General features: G+C 39.6%; 1 protein-coding gene across 22 annotated transcripts in view; it reads right to left on the bottom strand.

The window, feature by feature from the left end:
- Positions 1 to 26,435, bottom strand: part of LOC308683281 (butyrophilin subfamily 2 member A1-like) — a 96,623-nt gene that overhangs the window by 28,198 nt on the left and 41,990 nt on the right. For 13 of the 22 annotated variants that reach the window (XM_081353673.1, XM_081353666.1, XM_081353664.1 and 10 more), the window contains exons 3-9: positions 20,900 to 21,259; positions 9,193 to 9,486; positions 8,766 to 8,876; positions 8,642 to 8,662; positions 8,457 to 8,495; positions 8,217 to 8,258; positions 7,544 to 7,582 (exon numbers count right to left, since the gene is read on the bottom strand). In XM_081353673.1, the coding sequence (XP_081209799.1) occupies positions 7,544 to 7,582; positions 8,217 to 8,258; positions 8,457 to 8,495; positions 8,642 to 8,662; positions 8,766 to 8,876; positions 9,193 to 9,486; positions 20,900 to 21,259 (906 nt within the window). The remainder of the gene's footprint in view (positions 1 to 7,543; positions 7,583 to 8,216; positions 8,259 to 8,456; positions 8,496 to 8,641; positions 8,663 to 8,765; positions 8,877 to 9,192; positions 9,487 to 20,899; positions 21,260 to 26,435) is intronic. The other 9 variants (XM_081353655.1, XM_081353668.1, XM_081353660.1 and 6 more) reach the window with 2 other exon arrangements.

Below are 26,435 nucleotides of genomic sequence, written 5' to 3' on the forward strand. Positions count from 1 at the left end.
GTGTAATATCAATGGTAAATCATTCCATATTTTCATTCCTCTATACATTACAGTCTGTTGTTTTGCAGTGGTTTTCAAAACAGGAAACAAAAAACATCCCTTTTATGCATGCCTGGTGTAAAAATTATGACTAGTACTACTATACAAAAGATGAGAGTACAGGACACAGTATACTGTATATATATATATATATATATATATATATATATATATAAATATAGCTGAGATCAGCGCTGATGAGCCCAAGACGGTGGCACAGCCACCCTGTTGCCTTTAGGGTAACTAAAGATACCGGGGTGGCGGTGCCACTGGCTTGGGCCCGTCATCGCTACTCACAGCTATACTGTATATATATATATATATATATATATATATATATATATATATTTTTTTTTTTTTTTTTTTTTTACGACTTCTCTGGCACTTTTGGGGCCCTTAACATGCTCGAAAACTCTTGAAACTTTGCACACAGGTCAGAACCCGCGGCCATCAGGGCTGGGCTGAAGCTGGTACCCGGGTGTGGCAGGGGGTCCACATTGAGGATGCTAAATTGCGGACAGATTTTTGATATCTCGAACGGTTTGACCGTGGCAAGATTTTTATTTTTAAAGGCCGGTTATTTCATGGATCCAGGATACTATGCATCCTGGTAAAGTTCCCTTGGCCTCTGGAATTAAAATAGCCCCCCATCATCACATAGCCTTCACCATACCTAGAGATTGGCATGGTTTTATTTCAGTTAGCCTAATAGCTAGTTTGATTTGCATTGAGAGATAATCTTATGGAAAGTACTCCATGCCAATCTCTAGGTATGGTGAAGTCTATGTGATGATGTGGGGCTATTTTAATTCCAGAGGCCAAGGGAACGTTATCAGGATGCATAGTATCCTGGATCCATGAAGTAACTGGCCTTTAAAAATAAAAATCTGCCTGCCTCTTTGGGAATTTAACATAAGGGTGTCCAAACTTATGCACCCTGTATTTTAAGGAAGAACATTTATTTATTTACGATACATTATTCATTCACAAAGAAAATTGGTGTCCTTAAAGCAGGCACGTGCACAGGTAGGGCTCAACCTGTGCAGAGCACATGCCCTTTTTGCCCTTACACTCCGAAGTGCCCTTTTTTTGGTGATGTTTTTTTTTTTTTTTTTATCAATGGTCTCTATTGGTCACCCTTTACGTCTGTCTGTCTGTTTTACAAATATTTAGCCAATGAAAGTTCTTAAAACGAGTTTGTGTAAATCTTATTCGATCCTCAAGCTGTCAGTAAAGGCCCGTTCACACCAAGGACGATACCTATAAAGATAACGATAAAGATATAATTCTAAAAATCGTTCTCCATATTAAAGAATAACAGAGTTCACACCACAACTATAACAATAAAGATATGAGGAACGATATCGTTGGGATCACTTTCAGAACGATTTTTTTTTTCAGCTGTCAAACGATAAAACACTGACAGTCAATCAGAATCCATTCTAATTTAAAGGTCTCGCGCATTTAAAATGGGGCGTGCGCGCGCGTGCTTAGAATAAAAAGACCGTTATCGTTCGTTGGTGTGGACACATATATAGATATCTTTATCGTTATCCTTATAGTTATCGTGCTTGGTGTGAACGGGCCTTAAGCTGATAACTCCGCCTCCTCTATATTCACTGAATCAACTGAAGTTCCACAAGCAGGCCGCACAGTAGACCGCAGCTGAACGAAGTTTTGCGAAGGGTAAATAAATATCTTGTTGTTTGAATAAGTACTACTAACTTAAACACTATAAAGGCTCATTTTATTTATTTGATGTCTGACTCACTGACTGAGACATGTGGGACGTCGCCTGACTGAAAGAGAGGGCTAGCTACATAGCCTACACTTAAATAGCCTGTGCATACAGTAGCATTTCATCTTTTATAAAATGCGATTTTGGCCAAATGTATTTTACAACAGGAAAAACTGAGCGCCCCGCCTATATACGTTAGCTACAACAAACTAACGTTAGTTTGCAACCTGTTGATGAAAATGTAATGTGATGCCGCCGGCGCCGTTTTAATGACGGACAAAAAATGCACATTTGCACACATTCGCTGGTCAAAAACTATATATTGATAAGTAATACAACAACATATATTTTTTTTTTTACCATCGGAAAATCATAACAGGTGCGCCCCCGCGCTGTTTCGTACTGGAACTTACACAAAGCGACGAGTGAACCTCGTCACCTAGGTAACATATATTTCTACGAATTTTTTAATCTTTAGTATTCTATACTCTCCGCTCGTCCTCACATGTATAAAATGTAGTAAAACATGGTTTTACTACAGTAATGTGGTAGTAGTAACTAAAAAAAAAAACCATTACAGAAGATCACTGTGAAATCTTTATATTTTATCATGCAGAATGTAATTCATGATTTAATTCATTACAAGGCTTCATTTATTTGATCCAAAATACAGCAAAAACAGTAATATTGTGAAATATTTTTACAATTTAAAATAATTGTTTTCTATTAAAGGTCCCATTATATGCCCCTTTTCACAAGATGTAAAATAAGTCTCTGATGTCCCCAGGGTGTGTATGTGAAGTTTGAGCTCAAAATACCCAACAGATCATTTTTTACAGCATGTTTAAATTGACATTTTTTGGGGCTCAGAAAAACGAGCCGTTTCAGTGTGTGCCCTTTAAATGCAAATGAGGTGCTGCTGGACGACACAGGGGGCGGAGCTTCATGAGCTCGCGCTCAGTCTCTCAGGACAAATTCATCTCATGGAATGATGATAATATCAGAAACTCTCAGTAACGGCGTTCATTTCGAGTCGGACAATAATGCATACAGAGTCAGAGTGCTGTATAGAGATGAAACGGGTATGGTTTAGTAGTTTAATTACGGTTATTATAACGTATTTGTCATCTGCTTGTATGTATCCATTATTTATTAATAGCCTACAAGTCTGCTGTTTCGGACCAGGTCCGAATGATGATCAAACATGTACTGATGAGTTTAATAAAGTTTATTGTACATCACACAAAAGATGAAGCGTCAGTTTTACTTCAGAAAATCACCGTAAGAGCTGAGTAAACACAGTAGGCTAAGTTATAAGAAGTGCGCAAGTAGCCAGTAGAGTTGAGGGAGCATTCCAGTGGGCGGAGGTTAGTCAAGAAACGGTTCTGGTGATGTCACTAATGCAGGATGTAGAGGGGTGTAGTCCAATCGAGCCGTTTTATGTAGTCAACTTCTGTTAAATAAAATATCTCGCTTGGCATTGAACTTTGAGCTTTATAATTTTACAGATATTATTTATACCCTAACAACAACATTACACACTAACTAAAGTTTGAAACATGGGATCACGTAGAACGGGACCTTTAATATATTTTAAAATGTAATTGATTTCTGTGATCAAAGCTGCATTTTCAGCATCATTACTCCAGTTCAGTACTCTTCAGTGTCACGTGATCCTTCAGAAATGCTTTTCACTGCAACTGTACTTTTCACACTATTTTTTTTTCTTTTTTTTCATTGCTGGCTTATTTTAGGGAAAGTGTAGTGAATAAGAGACCTTCAAGAGACCAACATCCCTGGCTCACAGAAGGTTGCTGTTGTAATTAGGTTTAAAGAAGCCCTTAAAACCCTGTTTATCTATATTATCAATATTATTATTATTATGGTTGTTATTAATCGTGAATAAATCTAAAGCTTTTGAGACTATTTTTTTGTGTTATTGAAAATGGGAGGGGGTGCCCTTTTTCAGTTTCAGCACATGCCCCTCAAAAGGTCTGTGCACGGCCCTGCCTTAAAGGTTGGATTTTTCCTAATTTTTTAAATTAAGGCATTAAGTTCAATTTCCAAAAGATGATTTTTTATTCCTCTTTTTAGTCAACCTTAGCATGGGTGTCTAAACTTATGCATAGCACTGTATATATATATATATAAATATAGCTGCGAGCAGCAATGACGGGCCCAAGGGGTGGGGGTGCCTTTAGTTACCCTACTCCGAAGTTAATCGCATTTTTGAGGGCCTAAACATGCTCGAAACTTGAAACTTTGCACGCGTCAGAACTGGTGAAAATTTACATCTGATATAGGTTTCAGAATTGGGCGGGGCAAAATGGCTCAATAGCGCCACCTATAAAAGTTCAACGGAGTGCGCCTCCCGCTATGTTCCACGTACGTGGCCTAATACCTAGGGCGGTTCCTCGGCGGCCTGACAAATTTCGATGTTTCGCCATGAAACACGAAGTTGCTGTAACTTGGGCATGGAATGTCCAATCTGCCCCAAACTTCACACGTTTGATAAGCGTTCTGTCCTTAACACATGACCATGCTCATATTCAGTTACAGTCATAGCGCCACCTGCTGGCAACAGGAAGTGACATGTTTAACACTGTTGTGGACTCCTAATAACATATAAAAAAGTGCCAGCAAGTGCTAAACATGCTAACAACATACTAGAAACATACTAAAACATGCTAGCAAACGTTTTACATCTTAAACATCTTAAAAATGCCATTGAGTTCTAAACATGTTAGAAACATGTTAAAACATGCTAGCAATACTTAGCTAACAACAGCATGCTAATTCAATGAAACAGGACGTTGTTGTTACTCAAGAAGGCAATGTCCAATCTGCGCAAACTTCACACGTTTGATAAGAGTCCTGCCCTGACCACCGATTGTAAAATTGTATTTTATTGTAGAACTGCGCGCTGCTTGCTCCCTCTCTCTCTCACAAACTGACAACAGAGGCACGACTAGCCCCTCCTCTTCGAGCACGATCTGAATCAAAACATGAGCATGCGTTAGTTAGAGGACGGATTGTTGCCGGTGATTAATGCTTATTCCCCCAGCGAAGATTCCAGAATCAATCCGGAGTTGAATGGTTAGTAATGAACACTGTTGCTCAACATAACTCTGAGAAGATAGTCTATGTTAAGCGCTGTCGCGTTTCCATTACAGATTCGCGCAAAACTTTTGCGATTTTTTTTTCTAAATATCGATAAACAACTATTGCGAAATGACGGCGTTTCCATTAACCGATGTTATGCGACTAAAACGTCATTTTTTCTTCTCGCGATCAGTCATTCCAAAAAATCATGGCAACGGACGTGGGTAGGTTTATATATTACAGCCACCAGACTAGACATTATTATTATTATTATTATCTCCAGGTTCAGGTTGGTGTGTGTTGGTTTTTGTCCACCTCAATCTCCAGGTTTGTGTGTGTGTGTGTGTGTGTGTGTGTGTGTGTGTGTGTGTGTCTGAGTCTGTGTGTGTCCACCTCCAGGTCCAGTTTGGTGTGTGTGTGAGCCTGTGTGTGTCTGAGTCTGTGTTTGAGTGTGTGTGTGTGTGTGTGTGTGTGTGTGTGTGTGTGTGTGTGTGAGAGTGTGTGTCTGAGTGTGTGTGAGTGTGTGTGTGTGTGTGTGTGTGTGTGTGTGTGTGTGTGTGTGTGTGTGTGTGAGAGTGTGTGTGTGTGTGTGTGTGTGTGTGTGTGTGTGTGTGTGTGTGTGTGAGAGTGTGTGTCTGAGTGTGTGTGAGTGTGTGTCTGTGTTTGAATCTGTGTGTGTGAGTCTTTTTGAATGTGTAAGTGTGTGTGAGCCTGTGTTTGAGTGTGTGAGCCTGTGTTTGAGTGTGTCAGTAAGTTTGTGAGTGTGTGTGTGTGTGTGTGTGTGTGTGTGTGTGTGTGTGTGTGTGTGTGTGTGTGTGTGTGTGTGTGTGTGTGTGTGTGTCCATCTCCAGGTCCAGGTTGGTGTGAGTGTGTCCATCTCCATGTTTGTGTGTGTGTGAGAGCAAAATTTGCAACAAGAAGTCTGTGGAGCAGTCATAGTATAGAAAGTGTAGCAATGGCATAGCAATGTAGCAATAGCAATGTCTTTAAGTTATCTGACACTTAGGGCCCTATCTTGCACCCAGCGCAATTGACTTTGTACAGCGACGCATGTATCATTCCTATTTTGCACCCGCGCTAAGCGCGCTTTTCCCTCCACAGAAGCACGTCGCTAAACTAGGGAATGAACTTGCGCTCCCTGGGCGGTTCAGCGCAAAAAAGGAGGCGTGTTCCGGTGCAAACGTTCCTTCATGCTATTTTGCAGGTTTAGAAAACAATTGCGCCACTAACCAGGAAAAAATAGTTTAAAGTCAGTGGCGCGTTGCGCATGTTATTCATATGCTATTTTAAGGGCGCGTGCTTGGCCATAATCAATGTAGAGTGTGCACAACGCGCACTTTGATTCTCTCATCTACACAGAAGCAGCAGTTTTCATTTTTGCAAATCATACATTATTACGATAGACAGATAGATAGATAGATAGATAGATAGATATATAGATAGATAGATAGATAGATAGATAGATAGATAGACAGATAGACAGATAGATAGATAGATAGATAGATAGATAGATAGATAGATAGATAGATAGATAGATAGATAGATAGATAGATAGACAATTTATTATAAAAGCATACATCTAGCTTACACATTTACCCAAATTATCATACGCCTTTTTAACCGCAGTTAATTTGGGTGTGTTTCTCCATCCCCAACGTCCCTGACGAGAGTGTTGCTCTCCTTGGCTGTGAACCGCTCCTGGCGCGCGCCTGGCAAATCCGCCGTTATGATAGGAATCCGCTTTAGAACAAGCGCGTCTGCTCTTAAAGGGAATGTGAGATCTGATTGGTTTATTTCACGTTACGCCCAAACCACACCTATGAATAATGAAGCTACTTCAGACCAACACATTTTAGATTTGCGCCGGGCGCAAGAGTCATTTATCCCGCCGGGAAAATAGCAACAGCGCCAAGACCCGTCCACAAAGTTACTTGCGCTTTGCACTTTGACACTTGCGTTTCAGATCGTTAAAATAGGGCCCTTAGTGTTGGCAATGGAAATGTGTACTTGTCACTAAAAATATATGATATATTTATGATATATACATTATATATATATATATATATATATATATATATATATATATATATGATATATTTAACTTAATGATATATTTAACTTAAGCAATTAGAAATGCTAAAGGAAGTTGTTGTAACTCAAGCATACAATGTCCAATCTGCCCCAAACTTCACATGTTTGATAAAAGTCCTGCACTGAACACATCTACGTATCAATATTCAGGTATAGACTTAGCCCCACCTACTGGCAACATAAACTGACATGGTTAACACAGTAATGCAGTACTAACCAAATAATTATTGTGTACTAAGCATGCTAGAAACATACTAAACATGCTAGCAACACTTAGCTGAGTCATGAAGCATGCTATTATCACCATAATACAAAACATTTTGTAACTGACTTCGACACACTCTTACTATATATACCTCCTTAAATGCACATTGCCCAACCATGCTCTGTCTTCCTAAAGCCACAGAGTGATGATGGAACGAGTGCGAGGGCCCTTACATCGCTGCTTGCAGCTTTAATATTACATGTTTTCTTCTGCTACAACATGAATGTCAATGTTTATTTAATGATTAGTGCGTCACTTAAGCAGTTTCAGTTCTTGTAAAATATATCAAAGAAAACAACTTCAAGTACCTTCTTTTGTCCCTCTCTCCGTAGATTCATCGTCACAAACTAAAATGAGACTGGAGGGATTAATTATCATTCAGCTTCCACAAATACTCCAGACACTATAAACCTCAATAACTCTTTTAACTCTTTCAGGTAGAATCTCTTTTAGATATTAACTTGTATTGCTGTCAGTTACGCTTCTTAGGCTCAGGGTCAAAGGTCATTCTGGCCTCATAAATACACCACACTGCTCTTAGTGTTCATCCAGGAATTACTTTAGTTGTGTCAGTTTTTCAAGACATTCAGATCAGATTGGTTTGAAATGAGGATGTTCTTAATTATCAATTATATCTTAAAATAAGAAATGAAAAGTGCTGTATCAGTGTTTGCTGAGGTTATGAATTCTACAGTCATAAACTGAATGATTTCCATCACATCTGCCTCGTGATTTGGTGTTTCTCTGAATGCACTGTGGCTTCTGTGTGTAACCACCTCATTTACCTTATACAATCAAAATGTTTAAGAATGGTATGATTGGATTTATAGATTCTGCAAAATTTGTTTGTTTACCGTTATTTGTCTTTAATCAGTCTGAGATTGGAGCAAAGCGGGAGAGAAATGAGGAAAGGATGGAACAAACAACAAGCTTTACAAATACTGTGTATGCATATATAACTGAGATATCATCATAAAATACCTGTATCTTTCTTCAGTTCTTCTGTAGTTTTGTCTCCCTCATCTAAATTAAAAAACAAATAGTTTAAGGTTGTAGAAAAAGAAAACTACAGCTGTAATTGTGGACATATACAGTTATTACTATTATCTGGAAATGTGTTCTGGTATAAGATTTCTGCTACAAAATACACATGAGCATTTGTTTGAAGTTTAGTGGATAGCGTCAGATATTATTGCTGATATTGGATATTTCTTCAGGTACCTTCTTTTGTCAGACGCTCCAAAGTTTCATCGTCACAAACTAAAATGAGAGAAAATTTCATTTTGAAGATTTAATTATTAATTGTTTCCACAAATACTCCAGAATTGGTAAACCATAATAACTTTTTCTGTTAAGTGGATTCACATGTGTTTTGGATCTTGAAATGAAATGTGTAGTTTAATTACCTTCTTTACCTGTTTTCTTCACTGAAAGAAAGATAAAAATATATATATCAACACATAAGCATAAAATACCCGCATAAAAAGCTTTTAAAGATGAAATTATTTTAATCTTTTAAACAGATTGTACCTGTTAGTTTATGTCTGTATTTGAACAGGATCAGCCCAGTCAAACCCAGAAGAGCACAGATGAGAACGGTGAAGAAAAGAGCTTTCCATGGATCTGAGGAATTTGGTGGAACTGAGGAAGACAAACCAGATTAATCTTAATATCTTCAAAATATAAAAAACCATTACGATGATTAAGTAGATTATTTATTTATTTTTTACTTTGTAAACATAAAAATTTCATTCATAATCCATTTTTCTTCTGAAACAGGATTGAGACCTAAATATAGGATGGGATTTTATTTTTAATTGGATGGTTGAAAAATGTAAAATTTAATTTGACTAACCAAACTCACACTCGAAACTTTTCGGAACTCACAACCGCATTGTCTGTGAACAGCCTTTTTTCGGATATCTACAAATATGTTTGTTCTAAGATGTTCTCTGACCTGAAGAGATGATGGCTTGTATGTCAATCCTACTTTCTCTAAACTCTCCAGTCTTGAGAGACATTGAACATGAGACCAGTTGAGTGTCCGAGTGAGAGACGGCCGTCCAGCTGTGGACAGAGAACATCTCATCTGCTCCACGACTGCGAGACACTCCTCCAGGACGGAGAGCCGTTCGCTCATCTGACATCCAGGTGACGTCCGGCTCTGGATACCAGCCGCTGGACTTACAGCTGATGTTCACACGTCCATCATCCAGAGGCTGTGGAAACAGGACAGGAGCGGATCCTAAAGCTGGAAGAGAAGAGACAGACGTTCAGACATGCTCCCAAACTGTGCAAGTATATTTTTAATATCTTTTGAATAAATGCAATCTCTATTGGATTAATGGAGGCTGCTTCCCAGCAAACAAATGTTTGTTCTAAGAACGTTTTCAAAACATTATGTGTTGGTTATGGTAAATTTAAAATATCCAGTTCCCTTTCGAGGGAAATCGCACTGCGTCGGAACTAAAGCCCTATTCGGACAGGACTAGTTTAACATGGAGAGGTGGGGTAAAGTAATAACTACCAGAGCTTCTCTGTGATTTTAGGCCCCGTTTAAGTCAAGTCAAGTCAAGTCAACTTTATTTATATAGCGCTTTTCACAATACAGATTGTATCAAAGCAGCTTCACAGTATTAAATAAAATAGTACATCAGTGTTTGTTTCTGGTGTAAAACATCCACGTTTGGTAATGCAGATCAATAGCACTGTTGAATCGATTAATCAAATTAAGTATCCCCAACTGAGCAAGCCAAAGGCAACAGTGGCAAGGAACCGAAAAACTCCATTAGGTGACCTAATGGAGAAAAAAAAAACCTTGGGAGAACCCAGGCTCAGTCGGGGGCCAGTTCTCCTCTGGCGTTTATGAAGTAGAGACCGGATTTAACTGTAAGATTAAAATATTATATGAATGCCTGGCTGAAGAGATGCGTCTTTAATCTAGTTTTAAACTGGGAGAGCGAATCTGAGCAACAAACAGTATCAGGAAGGCTATTCCAGAGTTTTGGTGCTAAATGTGAAAATGCTCTCCCTCCTTTGGTGGATCTGGATATCCTAGGTATGACCAGAAGCCTCGAATTTAGTGATCTTAAAGAGCACGATGGATTATAGGGCGATAGAAGATCTGTTAAATAAACTGGAGCTAAGCCGTTTAGGGCTTTATAAGTCAGTAGCAATACCTTGTAATTAATACGGAACTTTATAGGTAACCAATGTAGTGATGATAAAATTGGTGTTATATGGTCAAACTTTCTTGATCTAGTAAGAACTCTAGCGGCGGCATTTTGGACTAACTGTAGCTTGTTTATTGAGGATGCAGGACAACCAGCTAATAAAGCATTACAGTAATCTAGTCTCGAGGTCATGAATGCATGAACTAGCTTTTCTGCATCAGAGACAGATAGCATGTTACGTAATTTAGCAATATTTCTAAGGTGAAAAAAGGCTGTTTTTGTAACATATGAAATATGATTTTCAAAAGACAAGTTACAATCTAATATAACACCCAGGTCTTTTACTGTAGAGGATAAAGTAACAGGACACCCTACTATGTTAAAGTTGTATTGTGAGAGGTTTTGTGGGCGGTTTTTTGAACCGATAAGTATTACCTCTGTCTTATCTGGATTTAATAAAAGAAAATTGTGCGTCATCCAATCTTTTATATCTTTAACACACTCTGTCAATTTGGATAATTTAGCGTTTTCATCCGGCCGTGATGAAATATATAGTTGAGTGTCATCAGCATAACAATGGAAACTAATTCCATGTTTCCTTATAATATTTCCAAGTGGCAGCATATATATTGAGAATAATAGAGGGCCTAACATAGATCCTTGCGGCACTCCATAGTTTACTGGAGTTATGATCGATTTTTCTCCGTTTAAATAGACAAAATGGTAGCGGTCAGATAGGTATGATCTGAACCAGCTTAATGCTTGTCCTTGAACACCGGTATAGTTTTGTAGCCGATCTAAGAGTATTGTGTGATCTATAGTATCGAACGCAGCACTAAGATCAAGTAAAACTAGTATTGAGATACAGCCTTGGTCAGAAGCTAAGAGTAAATCATTTGTGATTTTAACGAGCGCAGTTTCAGTGCTATGATGCGGCCTGAACCCAGACTGAAACTTTTCATAGGTGTCATTTTCTTGTAAGAAAGAGCCCAGTTGAGCGGACACAACTTTTTCTAGTATTTTGGACATAAAAGGAAGATTTGAAATGGGTCTATAATTTGCTAGGTTATTTGAGTCTAATTGTGGTTTCTTAATGAGTGGTTTTATAACTGCCAGTTTAAATGTTTTTGGAACATAACCTAAAGATAAAGACGAGTTAATAATATTGAGGAGAGGCTCTTCCACTACAGGTAACACTTCTTTCAATAGTTTAGTTGGTATGGGATCTAATAAACATGTTGTTGTTTTAGAGGAAATGATAAATTTATTTAACTCTTTTTGTTCTATAGTTGTAAAGCACTGTAATTGTTCTTGCGGGGTGATAATCGAGGCTGAATTATAAGGCGCGATTGAAGATTGAACGTTTACAATTGTGGATCTGATGTTTTCTATTTTCTCAGTGAAAAAATTCATGAAATCATTACTACTAAACTGTAACAGAATATTTTGTTCAGGTGACGCTTGTTTATTTGTTAGTCTAGCCACGGTGTTAAATAAGAACCTAGGATTGTTTTGGTTATTTTCTATTAGTTTGCGGAGATGCTCAGCCCTGGCCGCTTTTAGGGCCTTTTTATAGCGTGACGTACTGTCTTTCCAAGCGATTCTAAAAACCTCTAAATTAGTTTGTTTCCATTTACGCTCTAAATTACGGGTTTCTCTCTTTAGAACACGAGTAGTATTGTTGTACCATGGTGCTTTAATTTTCTGTCTGACCTTTTTTAGTCTCATAGGTGCAACAATATCCCATTTTCCAGAGAGAACGGTGCTCATAGTGCTAGTTAATTCCTCTAGTTCATCTGTTTGTTTAGGTTCAGGCAGCAGCTGAGACAGATCCGATAAGCAATTTGAAAAATTATCTATGGTGGATGGAAGGATTGTTCTGCCTAATCGATAACGCGGCGCAGCATGATATATTACCGGGGTACGTAATATGCAAGTTACCATGTAATGGTCAGTTACATCATCACTTTGCGGAATGATATCTATATCGGTTGGATCGGTTCCATGTGATATAATTAAATCGAGTGTATGATTAAAACGATGAGTTGGTCCGGTAACGTTTTGCTTAACCCCAAAGGAGTTTAATAAGTCTATAAACGCAGCCCCTAACGTATCATTTTGATTATCTACGTGTATGTTAAAATCTCCAACAATTAATATTTTATCGACATTGACCAATAGATCTGAGAGAAAATTTGCAAATTCTTTTAGGAAATCAGCGTAAGGCCCTGGTGGTCTATATACGGTAGCCAAGGCTAAAGATAATAGGGATGTTTTTCTATCATCTAAGAGCGTAACATTTAGTACAAGTACTTCAAATGAAATAAACTTATAACCCGTTTTCTGAGTAACATTGAGAATATCTCTATAGATAGTTGCAATACCGCCGCCACGACCAATCAGACGGGGCTCGTGCTTATAGGAGTATCCTGATGGAGTAGACTCATTTAGACCGAAATAATCATTTGGTTTAAGCCAGGTTTCAGTAAGGCAAAGTACATCTATGCTATTATCTGTGACTATTTCATTTACAATAACTGCCTTAGGTGTGAGTGATCTAATGTTTAAAAGACCTAGCTTTAGAAATTGTTTTTGTTTACTAATAGCAACATTTTCTGTTTTAATAACAATTAGATTTTTCCTAGATCCTGCAGTAGATTTATTATTTGATCGCACTAAACGAGGAATAGACACAGTTTCTATGCAATGTTCTACACTAGTATTTATATCAGTTAATTTGGTGCAGCAGAGACTATGATTTGGACTTTTGGTTACTAGTCAAAAGGTATTTAACATTTTGGAGATGTTATCTGACAGAAGATCCGATCCGAATCTGTTTGGGTGTAAGCCATCAGCACGGTATAGCCTAGGACGCTCCCAAAACAGATTCCAATTATTTACAAAGAGCAGTTTCTGCTCATTGCACCATGACGTTAACCATTCATTTAGCGCGAATAATCTACTAAACTTGTCATGTCCTAGACGGTACGTGGGAAGCGGTCCTGACACAATGATCGTTATATCAGGCGATGTGCTGCGTACCGTATCGATCAGATTCCTGAAGTCTTTCTTCAGAACTTCCGTCTGGCGCAGCCTGATGTCGTTCACTCCCGCGTGCAATACCAAAGTTCCGACGCGCTCGTTATCGTTCAGAATCTCGGGAACGCGAGCAGCGATTTCAGAAACACGAGCACCAGGAAAGCAGTGACTGTGCACCTTATTTTTACCTGATGTAGCATGGATGTGCCGAACAATGGAATCACCGATGATCACAGCATCGCGTTCTGTTTCGCGAAGAGCGGAGAAGCGGTTTTGTGTGGATAACTCGAAAACCGGGAGGGTCGGAGAGGGTCTTGGTCTAGACAGCTCGGCCTGTCTCCCTAAAAGGTCGTGGATCTGTTTCTCAACAGCTTCCAGCTCAGACTGCACCGCGTGCAGCTCAAATGTGTCCTCACCTGCACCAAAAGGTAGACTACTTGCATCTGATATATTCGCCATTTTAACAGATGGACAGTAAGTTAGCAACGACACTACCAGTGATGCTATCAATTAATACTAATTTCTGACAAGCGTCTTAGATATAATCCGTCTTTTAAGTGGTACGGGTGTAGAGTAGACGCACGATAGGTGAAAAATGTTTGTAAGTGAGTGTTGAGAAGACGCGTTCAGCCGTGATCCCCGGGAGTAACCTATAAGACTATCCAGCGTAGAATCACTAACAGGCTTGAGACACGTCTGCTCAACAGTCCGCGTTGTAACTATGAGGTTTGAGCAGTAGTGCTTCTCAGTGAGGAAAAGTAGAAAATGTTTGTTGTAAGTAAGTTTAAAGAGTAAAATCAAGAATTATAAATCAAATCGATAGAGCTCCAAAGACAACAACGCGTTCAGACGCGACGCATGCGCATTCGACAACAGGAAGTCGAGTTCAAGAAGTTTACACGTGCATGGCTATTTTGAAAAACGGAGACATTTCCCTTCGATGGTGCCCTTCGTTTACACGCAAACGGAGAATTCGCCTCTGAAAACTATTCTTTCTAAAAACTCCAGCCAGAGTGGAGATTTTGGAAAACTTCGTTTGCACGTTTGCATGTTTTAGAGTTTTAGGCAGCAACATCACAGAATGTGACTATTTTCGGGATTCTGATTGGCTAACGTGGGCTTGAGCTTCTCGTTACACTGCCACCTAAAAGTTTGGCATGCTCCTGACAACATATACACGGGTTCGTGTGCACAATGTTATTTTTGAAAACGAAGACGGGTGAAATGTCCGTTTATGAAAATAGCCATCCACGTGTAAACATAGCTTTAGTCCTGTCCGAATGTGCATCTCAGTAAACATCACAGACAAAGTCAGTAAAGATTATGGCGACTTTTACCTTCAGTAAAAAGGTCTGGAAAAACTACCTCAGGTAATAATAATCCTGTACGAATAGACACGCTGTAAATATGTACATAAATATTTTGTCATTTCCTGTTTAAAAGTAGTTTTCCGTGGTTTTTCAAGTATGGAGACGCTTGAAAAAGCATTCAGTTTTGTTCTAGACGCTGGGACAAAACTCAAGTGTTTTCCACACACCATTCAGATCAGAAAGAAGATCGAAAGTTGTTAGAGGCACAAAACATCTTTTAACGTTAGGCCAGGGCCTATTACCAACACAATCCAATCTGAAGTTAATTAATACATCGCTCGACCGGACGTAACTGTTCTATAAATATAGGTAATGTGTTTGCGCACGTGATATCAGGAAGTAACGTAATAGGCACATGACGACAGGAGGGTGAGGGCGATGCGCAAATCGAGTTACTCTCCCACTTCTGCTAGTTTTACTGAGATATCTTATCCCGTGCGAATTGGCCATTAATATTACAGACGTCCTGCACGTGTTAGCAGAGCATAAGCAGCGCGTATTTTTTGCGGCGCCCATATTAACAGATTAGAGCATTCACACCACACGCAGAGGCGGCGCAGCATACAGTAATGTGCTTTATAAAGACTTGCAGGCAAAGGGAAAAGCATGGGATGAAGTTGCAGTGGCTCTTGGTGCCGATGATGGTAAGACATTTAAAAGTGTTTTTGACAACCTTTCCCTGGCCCATGAGTGATGAAACTCAACTCAATATGGAAAGGTTAATAGAATAGACAGATTAATATAGCACACATGATTTTGTAGGATTTTTTACTTTTTTTGAGAATTTGCTCATTTACAATACGTCTCTATTAGGAACTTTGCTGTTTGTTATTACAGACATTTATCAATTATCTTTAAGATGTTTATGATGGGTAAATAGTTTGTAAATTGCCTTCCTGTAGCTCAAATAGTAGAGCGTTGGCGCTAGCAATGCCAGGGTCATGGGTTCGATTCCCAGGGAACTGATAAGAATGTAAATGTGTGTCTTGAAATGCAATGTAAGTTGCTTTGGATAAAAGCGTCTGCCAAACACATAAATGTAAATTAGATGTGTATCAGATATTTCAACAATCTAAATGATTGTGTAAAGTTTTTCTCTTTTGCAGAACGATTTTCATGGAGATGAGTGCTAATATGTAATAAATATGCAGATAATATATAATAATAAATATGTTACCTATTGTAACAAGTATAATTGGGTACTGCGCCTTTAAGGTGGAACGCACTCTGTTACTCCCTCACTCAGTGTGGGTAGTCGGTGTGAGGAGCGCGAGCTGTGAGCATCGCATGTGTGCATGCAGGCCCGTTTCGTTTTTCAAGTGTGCTCTTATCCTGCTTTTATTTTTATATTCAGTAACGCAGTTGTTGGTAATGTGTTTTGCAAACTGCCCATGTGCGTGTGATCGACAACGACGCTGATAATAAATCACCACTGTGGAATATCAGTTATGTTGTACGTTAGTCTTTGCTTACACCTGACCACAACCATTCAGGCATGCTATCCGCCCTTTTGTGAGAAGCCAAGCGTTACACTATCAATGTTTATTTTTCGAAAAAAGATACAAAATCTGTCGAAGTACTTAGTTGACCACAACCTCAAAAGCCTGTACACAAGCCTTGGTCCAGCTGCGCGCGACAAACGCTGCCAGTGTGAAAGCAAAACAGGCGTGTGCTGCTCCAGCTCACCATACTGCTTCTGTGTGCCTCCGCTCAGCTAACACATGCAGTGTGAAACCGGCGTTAGCTTTCTGCTCTTCAGCAAGCGCTCTCTGTCTTTGTCTGTCTTATTTGGTGTTTTCTGTCAAACAAACCTGTATATCATCAGCAAACATGGCGAAATCATTTAAAAGATGTGTGCACCCCTGTCCGAGATTCATAACGGATGGGGACACACATCAGATGTGTGTACAGTGCTTGGGAGTGCAGCACGCTCAGGCAGCTCTCGAGGGAGCCTGCGCATATTGTGAAAGGATTCCGCACGAGGAGGGAGAACATCAGAGCTGGCAAAGGAAGCCTGAGAAAGTGCCTCAGCAGAATGCCTCTGTCAGCTCCATCTGGGAACCCTATGATCTGAGACGCTGCGCCCGGACCCGAACCAAGCCTGACCATCGAGGAGCTGGTTGAGGTGGTTTCTCGTGCTGTGGACAGATTAAACATCAGCTGGCCATGTAAAAGGCAGGAAACGCAAGCGAGAAGCAAGTTGTATGAGCGCTTCCTGCAACACAGGGAACAACCTCACCGCCGGGGTTTGCCATTCTTTGTGTAAATCATGGAGCAAACCTCACTCATCTTGTCTGTTCACGTGGGAAAGATAGGGCTTTCCTCCTTGATGCCTCGATTTCGCCTTGCAGAGGCTTCAGGACATCGTGTTTCACCATTTGGTGTAGAGAGCGTGAGGTGGACCCAGTTAACTGCCCAATGGCTTTAGTGCTGGAGTTCCTCCAAGATCGCTTCTCTTCTGGTCTTACCCCGTCCACACTCAAGGTGTATGTGGCTGCCATTGCGGCTTGCCACACTCCTCTGGGTGATGGCCTTTGGGAAGACATCAGTTGGTCATACGATTCCTCTGTGGGGCTTGGAGGATGAGGCCTGCGGCTCAGACCAGAGTTCCCACATGGGACCTGGCAGTGGTTCTCGAAGGGCTGGTCGAGGCCCCCTTTGAACCTTTAGAGTCGGGTAATGCCAAGAACCTTTTGCTCAAGGTAGATTTTCTCTTAGCAATCACTTCTTTTAAAAGAGTAGAAGATCTTCAGGCCCTTTCTATATCTCCTGAGTGCCTGGAGTTTGCTCCTGGAAGGGTTAAGGCTATCTTGCATCCCAGGCCTGTTTATATGCCTAAGGTTCCTTCTAACACAGCACAGCCTACGGTTCTTCAGGCTTTTCATTCAATCAGAGTCATAGCGTCCTCTAGAGCCCTCCTCTCAGGGGCCCCTATCCAGGAAGTGTGTGATGTGGCTGGATGGGCCACCCCTCATACATTTACAAGATGCTATAGTCTGGGCCTTCCTTCGATGCTGGATTCCTTCGATGCCGGTCTTAGGACGAGTGCTCTTGTCCTAAGTTGTGCCTGTGACAGCCTCACACTGGGACAGGCGGGGTTTGTTGTGGCATATTGGGTATTCATTCCCCAAAGTGTCGTTACCGACGGAGTGTGTGTTCCCTCGAAAGGGAACGTCTCGGGTTATGACTGTAACCCTTGTTCCCTGAGTGTCGGCGTCCCTTTGTAGTTTCTGTGTATGCTGCCACATATTACATCATGACGCAACACCAATCACAGTTGGCTTGGTTTCATTCATGCTTCAGAGGCGCTACACTGTGGGGCGTACTTAAAATGTGTCGTTACCGACGCAATGTCTTGTTCCCTTCTAAGGGAACTTTTTCTTTATGTTAGAGGAACTGTTTTTTGTTTGTTTTGTTTTTTACAGTTAGTATGATATTCCTGAAACATTCTTTCAACTTGATCTTTATTAACAACAACATTCTTCACAGCAAAATCCTCAGTGTTAAATGAACACTACTCAATATCTATATGGGTCCAATTTACAGAGTGTAAAAGTAACACTGAAGCAACTGCTGTTAATTAGATAATTAATGGATTAAATTTTGACAGTATTTCTGTCATAAATCTACAGAAGTTCTTATTGAGAATTAAGATTTGTTTGTTTGTTTAATTGAATTTTTCTCTGAAGTCACTATTATGGTGATCAGTGTTTGCTTTAGTTGATCTCTTGACCCTTGACTTTTGTTGATTTCTCTTTCAGAAATTGCATTACTGTTTTCAGAGAACATTACTGCATTGATAAAGAAATAGATTGATGAAAAAGCATATCAACATGACTACTTTAATGATAGTCAAATTACTGCAGTAAAGTGGTTTAAACAACTGCTGTTTCTGTAGTTTCATGATAAGCTTAAAGTTAACAATTATGAAGTTGGAGCATTAATGAAAAAAAAAAAAAAACAGAACCAGCCATTGTAATATCACTGTAGTGCATTAACACTGAAAAGATGAAGATATCTGTGTGAGACCAGAAAGAGTTAAATCATAAGTTCAGTATGGAGTACCACAAGGCTCAGTACTAGGACCGTTACTTTTCATGTACATCCTACCCTTGTGAGATATCATTAGGAGGCATGGCGTTAGTTTTCACTGTTATGCTGATGATACTCTATATTTCTTCATGCCCTAAAGAAACCAATTCACAAAATTAATGGAATGCATAGCTGATATAAAAATTGGATGACTACTAATTTCCTACTACTTAATTCTGAAAAAAAAAAAAAAAAACAGAGTTTCTAATTATTGGACCAAAAACCTTAGCACATACTAACCTAAAATACTGTCTAGCACTTGATGAATGTTCTGTCAAGTCTCTGTTGTCAGTTAGGAACCTGGGTGTGCTCTTTGATACCTATCTTTCATTTGAAAGCAATGTTTCTAGCATCTGTAAAACCACATTCTTCCATCTTAAAAATATATCTAAACTACGACATTTGCTCTCAATGACAAACGCTCTTGTCCTAAGTTGTGCCTGTGACAGCCTCACACTGGGCATGACCTCAGGGCTAGATTATTGTAATGCTCTAACGGGTGGTTGCCCTGCACGCTTAATAAACAAACTCCAGCTGGTCCAAAATGCAGAAGTTGGAGTTCTTACTAGAACCAGGAAGTATGACCATATTAGCCCGGTTCTGTCAAAACTGCACTGGCTCCCTATTAAACATTTTATAAATTTTAAAATATTGCTGATCACTTACAAAGCACTAAATGGTTTAGCTCCGCAGTACTTGAGCGAGCTCTTAATGCATTATAGTCCTTCACGTCTATTGCGATCTCAAAATTCTGGCCAGTTGATAATACCTAGAATATCAAAATCAACTGCAGATGGTAGATCCTTTAACTAAAAACTAAAACACATATCTTTAACCTGGCATAAACGAGACACATTATCAATTTCTATTAATCAAATCAGTTAAATGATTGTTAGGCTACATAAATTAGGTCGGCTGGAACCGGGAACACTTCTTATAACAACTGATGTACTCGTTACATCATAAGAAGAATGGCTAATCTTACGCTATGCTAATATTAGTCTGTCTGTCTCGTCCTTATACCAAGGTTACCATAGTCTGGCTGATGACTTTTTTTTTTCTTTTTTTTTTGCAGAACTGCATTATAGATTAATCAAGTAATTTAATAATTGAAGATCTTTACAACGGAATTAAATCAACACTGAACAGCCGAAATGCATAATTTTCCTGCAATCCCTGTAAAGCTGCTTTGAAACAATCTGTATTGTATAAAGCGCAATATAAATAAAGGTGGTTTTGCTGTGTAGCCTTTAGTGAAGCTTGATATTTAATGGACATTCGAAGAATGATGTTCAAAGAATGTTTTCTGCCAACATTATGAAAGCATTTATCAAATACTAATGACAATATGTGGTGATTTCATGATTTTATTCTAATTCTAACACTTGCATAACCTTTACATAAATTTAAGAGAAAATTTAGGAATAATAACTATTGGACAAGCTATACAACTTTCCCACGTTCCAAGGATGTTCTTTTAAAACAGCAATCACAGCCTTATTCACTTGAAGTTAGTTGTCATTCTAAATGTTTAAAGGATGTTCAAAAATTGTTGTTCTAAGAACGTTTTCTCCCAACATTGTCAGGACATTTATTAAACCTTCTACAAACAATTTATAAATAAAGTTTTTGTGCTAACCTTACATTAACATTGTTAGACCAGATAAAGTTTAACAAATATTCTATTAATGTTACTAGAAGAATATTTAAATAATATTTGTTCATTATTTTGACAGAACATTGCCAGAACATTAGCAAAAGTAATGAGAACATTCCCTGATTGCTGGGTTGACAGTTTCTTTGAAAAATGATGGCAGCATTAAGCTGCGAAAAAAAACTGTGTTTGATATTCCATTAGTTTCAGAATTATAGTAGTTGAAATCTGGAGAAAAGCCTACTCATGAAACACAATAAATAGGTGAATTATTAATTTAATGAGTTGTAGATCCACATAAACATAATGTATTGTATAATATAGTTTTTGACTCACCAGTGACTTTGAGAAACACCTCTCCACTGTCATATTCTTTTTCTCCAGTGACATAACAGTGAAATGAACCTTCATCCTGAATCCTGAGTTTCTCCAGGCGTAGAGAGACGTCTCCATCCTTCAGTCCACCAGACTGATCTGAGCGCAGAGTCAGTGAGATTCGGTTCCTGAACGATTCCTCCTGGACGTCCTGGATCTTCCCATGCTGATAGAGGAGAACAGGGTTGCTGAACTCATGACGGTACCAGCGGATCTCCAGAGCTTCAGCGTTCTCAGGAGGAGAGATCCAGCAGGGCAGAGTGATTGTGGACCCGACATGAGCCACTGTCTGATCACGAGGAACCACAACAGTGAACGACTCTGAGAGAGACAGAAAGACACACCCAATTAAATATAATATGCCTTAGTCAATAATGCATATGCATTAGTGCAAATATTCTATGCATAAACTGTATTTGTTTGTATATCTTACATAATGAGCATTTGTAATTCTTCATTTAATTTTTCACTGATTTTAAATGTATTGTGCGGCAAACATATTTGCTTATTCTTTGCTCATAGAATTTTTATTTGGTTAAGAGATAGTTTTTAGGTGTTTTTTTTTATCATGGAAGTAAATAATCTTTTTATGACCTTGTTGTCAATAGTTATAGCATTTGGGTTTTAGTTTAGTGTCACATTATCCTAAATAACCTACAATGTGTAATTCTAACCCAATGCTATCATTTCCAATGGAAAGTGCTGATATATATGATTTACTTAATAAATATGAAAATTTGTTGATCTATAGCTGTCACAGCTGGTAGCCGTATTGAAGCGCTCGACACAGGAGCAGAAACAAGTCTTTAATAAATCCACAACAGAAACAGTCAGGGGATTGCAGGAGATAACAACAATAATAATACAAACACAACCATGTAAACAGACGATAACGGACTAAGAACTAAGTAGAACTAAGGAAAACTCAGAAATGTATCTATTGTTGGAAACTCAGAAGCGAAGACCAGGAGACTTGATTCTTTCTTCAGCAGGATTCTTTATTGATAACACGAGCTGTCGGTAGCTGCAGTCATCAAGTGTGACTAAAGCAGTGTACATTGTAGTTTATATACATTTAGAGGGGAGGGATTTACATCAAGGTGGAACAAAGCATGTAAATGAAGTATACAGGTTTAGGAACCCACCCTAGACTCTAGCGTGTTACAAATCCTAATCCAATCAGCATAACTATTCAACGACTGGGGCTGGGGCTCGGGCTCCAAGAGCCATGAAAGAATCATCATTTATACCTCTAATGCTAAATTCAGTATACTAAACATTCTCAGTTTATATACTATTGTATTGGAACCTAAATTAAACATTGAATACATTTGTAATACAACACTATCATAAATAGATGGGGAGCGTGAAACTTAGATTATGAAAACCCCTGCCCTATGGGAAGGCGCATCCTTGTGCTGTAACAGTCCAACTGAGGAGAGAGGGTGGGGGGTCGGCAACAAGGCAGGTGAAAGGCATGAACCAAAAGTCACTTGTGCCAGTAGAGACAAGTGCATCGATGATAGTGGGTGGAACCAGGGAGTAGCTGGGAGCAGGAGTACCCAGGCGGGGACCCAAAGTGCAGCCAGGACAATGGCCCATGGCAGAGTCGAGGGAGGGATGGTGAAGGCTTGGTTGTCGACACCAGGGAGACAATGGATGGAGATGGAGCTGATAGGGGTGGGGCAAAGACCAAGGCATAGACGGAGAGTAGATGGGACCGGGCGACACCAATGGTCCTGGAGTCCGAGGTGTAACCGCAGTGAATAGTGTCTAGGATGGATATTTGTTAGGGAGAGAATCTGTGTATGAATGTGTTGTGTCTGAATGAATTTATGTGTATTTGTAATGTTGTTATTTATTATTTTTTGTTTATGATTTGTTTTGTATTCTGTATTTGTGTTTATAGGACCCTCTTGAAAATGAGATGTTGCATCTCAAGAGGCTATCCTTCAATAAATTCAAATTCAATTCAAATGGAGCCAGGGTGCCAGAAGACTGAGGAGAAGCCAGTGGACTGAGGACCGAGGCGGAGCCCAACAGAGCCGAAGGGGTGAAGAGACAAAGTGCAGCAGAAGACCCTCCATGTAGGGTGACTTCTGACCAAGGCGAGCCGGGAGGGATGAGGGAGCCCGGTGGAGCTTCAATTACTGTGGTCTCTGGTGGAGCCTAGGGAGGGATTAGCAAAGGTAGAGCCGATAGGTCGACAGGCCGAGGTGGAGTGACAGAATCAGTGGCTGGAGGCGGAGCCAGAGGATCCTCTTTACTGGGCTGAGCTGGAGATCAGAAGACCCTGGGTAAATCCAGACAGTGGAGAGTTGTCAGAGGAGGAGCCGAGGGACTGAAGTTAACCGGTGGTGGTGGGGCTGTGGAACTGGCTGTTATAGGAAGAGGAGGCAGGAGAGAGAGAGGCTAGGTGAGAACTCTGGGGACACAGAAGACTTTGAGCTGGGCGGGACCAGCGGGGCAATCAGTGAAAATGACCTCCTCCAATTCCTCTTAATAATTTCCAGAGGCCAGGCACATCTAATCCACAGCAGCGGAGGTGTGGGCAGGGTTTCCCTCAATGCCCTCAAACTCCACAAGCAACCCCACAGGTACGGACGATGTAGCCGACTTGCGCAACTGGTCAGACTGTCTTTGGGTTCAGGCTCTGTGACGAAGTGTGGCTCAGGCGTTGGCTCTGGCTCTTTCTCTGTGGCGGGCTGGGGCTCAGTGTCTGCGGTGGGTTCAAGCATGAAGTCAGTTCTGGGCAATGTGGACGGCTGACTGGGCTCTGGGTTTGGAGCAGGACCGGTGACATCCTCTTCAGTGGAGCAGATGGTGAGTGGAGACCTGCAGTTCGACAGCACTCACTACACAACTCATATAATCATGTATATTCCCCAGAGGACCAAACACAATGAGAGCCCTCAATAAAATGTACAGTATGGCCAACACCATCAGTTAGCCTTACAACGCATTGCTGAACTGATGTATGGACCGAACATTCGGAGCGAAGATGTGAAAGCGTTTAGCATGTTAAGATTTTAACATTCAACATAACAGATGTTAAGCATTCCCTGGTATGTTGGAACAGCTGGGCTAGAAAGCCAATGTCGAGCTGGAGTGTGGGTCACGTGTCCAGACTGAGAGCAAACTGCCACATGACCTCAGGTTCAGTTTCAAGAGGCACACACATCATATTCATGTCACTATTCCCACATTTTTGGACTTTGCACACTGGATCGAGCACAAGCTTCAAGTTCAGGAGGACCACACTGACTTTACCAGTCAGTATAAAGTTTCGACAGTGCAGAAAGGGGGATGAGGAGAGACTCTATGCAACCCCGCAAACCCACTGCCATTCTCACCAGCTGTTGAGTATCAGCTGTTGCTAAGAGAGAAGGGGGTGAATGATTACTGTCCATACTGCGATAATAACAGACATTTCCTGAATGGATGTGAGAACTTCCAGTTACTCAACAAGGAGCAGAATGTGACTTGGATTAACCACCTGGGGTCGGCGGTATCGCCGGCGATACCAGCTCGCTTTTTTTTTTTATCAGTTCAAAAGAGATTCATTTTGCTCTGTTGACTTTGATATTACAAACACGTTTCATACATCAATCGATCCTGTTAAATGTGTATTATTTTTGTGTATACTCACAATAAAAACAAAGTGTTTTGCTTTTTGCCAAATAAAGAAAAATAAACACAAAGCGAGTTCTGCCTTCTCTCTGTCAGTGAAGTCCATTCTGAAACGCGTCCGAAAATGAACAATAACTCAGCGAATACTCAGTCAAACAGGCATACAGACACACAGGCATGAAGCTTGAATTCTCTTCTTTTAAATGAAGTTATTTATATAAAAAACAAATATTCTCAGTTCATGTAATCTGTAAGAAAAGAGCGAGATGTCAGTCGTTCTCATCTCATCTAATTATTTTTAATGTGACTCCGCCCACGGTGTGCTGGACTTTAAACTTCGGTTTCAACAAGGACTTTTATTTTGATACTTATTTTTGGGTTTTCCTTAGTTTTCCAATAGTTTCCTGTTTTAAAGAGGAAGTAGGCAATATTCCTTCAGTGCTTTACTTGTGCAAGGTGCTCCATGTGGTTACAGACATCCATCTTCATCTTGCTTATCAAAGCCCTTTGAAATGAAATATTTGTAAGTGACTGTTTGATTTTGTTTAGTGAGCATTGAGTTCTTTATTGCTGTGCTATGTAATGTAGCATTTAATTCAGCATGTTTCTACTCAAGTTTGCAAAGTCTTAATCCATGCTGTTGATACAACTGTATTGTTTTTTGGTTCTTTGCCTTGTGTGTTTGAGTGCTCATTTATTTGATGATTTATCTATTTTGTGAAATTCATGTTTGTGTATTTTCTCTTCTTTGTAGTTTCACACTTTTCATGATTAAACTTCATAAATTGCACCTTTGTGGAGTTTATTGTGGAAGTGTTTAGCGGCTGGATAGCTGGATCAATTAAAACAGTGAGGCCAGTGACACACGGAGAGCGCGCGCTATTCAAACGCAAATGACTGAGGCAATCCACGCAAACCTGTGAACGCCCCCATATCAGCTCGAGAAAACACAAGTTTAATCAGATCATTGTAGCCTACTTGTTTACATCGTCTCGCAGTGCTGTGAGGAATAATAATGGAAAATGTACCTCAGAAATGCAGGTATTTCGAGGAGCAAGGATCCGACTGAGCTGAGGAATAGTACGTTTTTTTTCCTTCTCAAGTGAATCGCATTTCTGTGTGAATGAATGAACGGCAGAGATGCACTGTTTACCACAGCTCGCACACTCGCGTTTCTGTGTGTGAATTGAATGATCTGCTTTTAGCAAACTATTGCTATACTGAGATGAGTAAAAATCGACTGAAATATGTTGAAATAAAATGTAGGCTATTTGTATAAGCAACGTATTAAACTGCAAATTAACATTTATATGCCCTAATATTTAATAAAAACAATGTTACAGTCAGGCGAAATATGAAAGACAACATTTTGTTGACTAGATTTGGGTACAGTTTTTACTGTAGAATATACTGCCACATCAAATAAGCTTTTGTTTAGCAATTTCTGCTCATATGTTTATATATATATATATATATATATATATATATATATATATATATATATATATATATATAATAGTTTTGTCTAAAAATAAAGTCATCAACTAAGATGTTAGCTGTTCCAATGTTGGCTATATTCAAACTAATGAATACATATGATAAAATGTAGGCCTATAATCATTTTTTTTACAAAGAAAGAGTACACTTGAAATATTGTTGAAATTGTAATTATTGTTGTAATTATAACCTTTTTAATAAAATAGCAAAATATATTTACAAGAGAGATGTAAGCAAAATCTTAAATGGTCAATATAAGTCTTCTTCTAAATATATCTTTTGTCCTTGCATTGTGGCTCAGTCAGTGTCACACCTGAATGAATGGCTCATTATGCAGTGTGGGTGGGACATTGTAAAACCTGTCTTACAC

This window comes from Scardinius erythrophthalmus (assembly GCF_964197995.2).
Source record: "Scardinius erythrophthalmus genome assembly, chromosome: 2".
Taxonomy (NCBI): Eukaryota; Metazoa; Chordata; class Actinopteri; order Cypriniformes; family Leuciscidae; genus Scardinius; species Scardinius erythrophthalmus.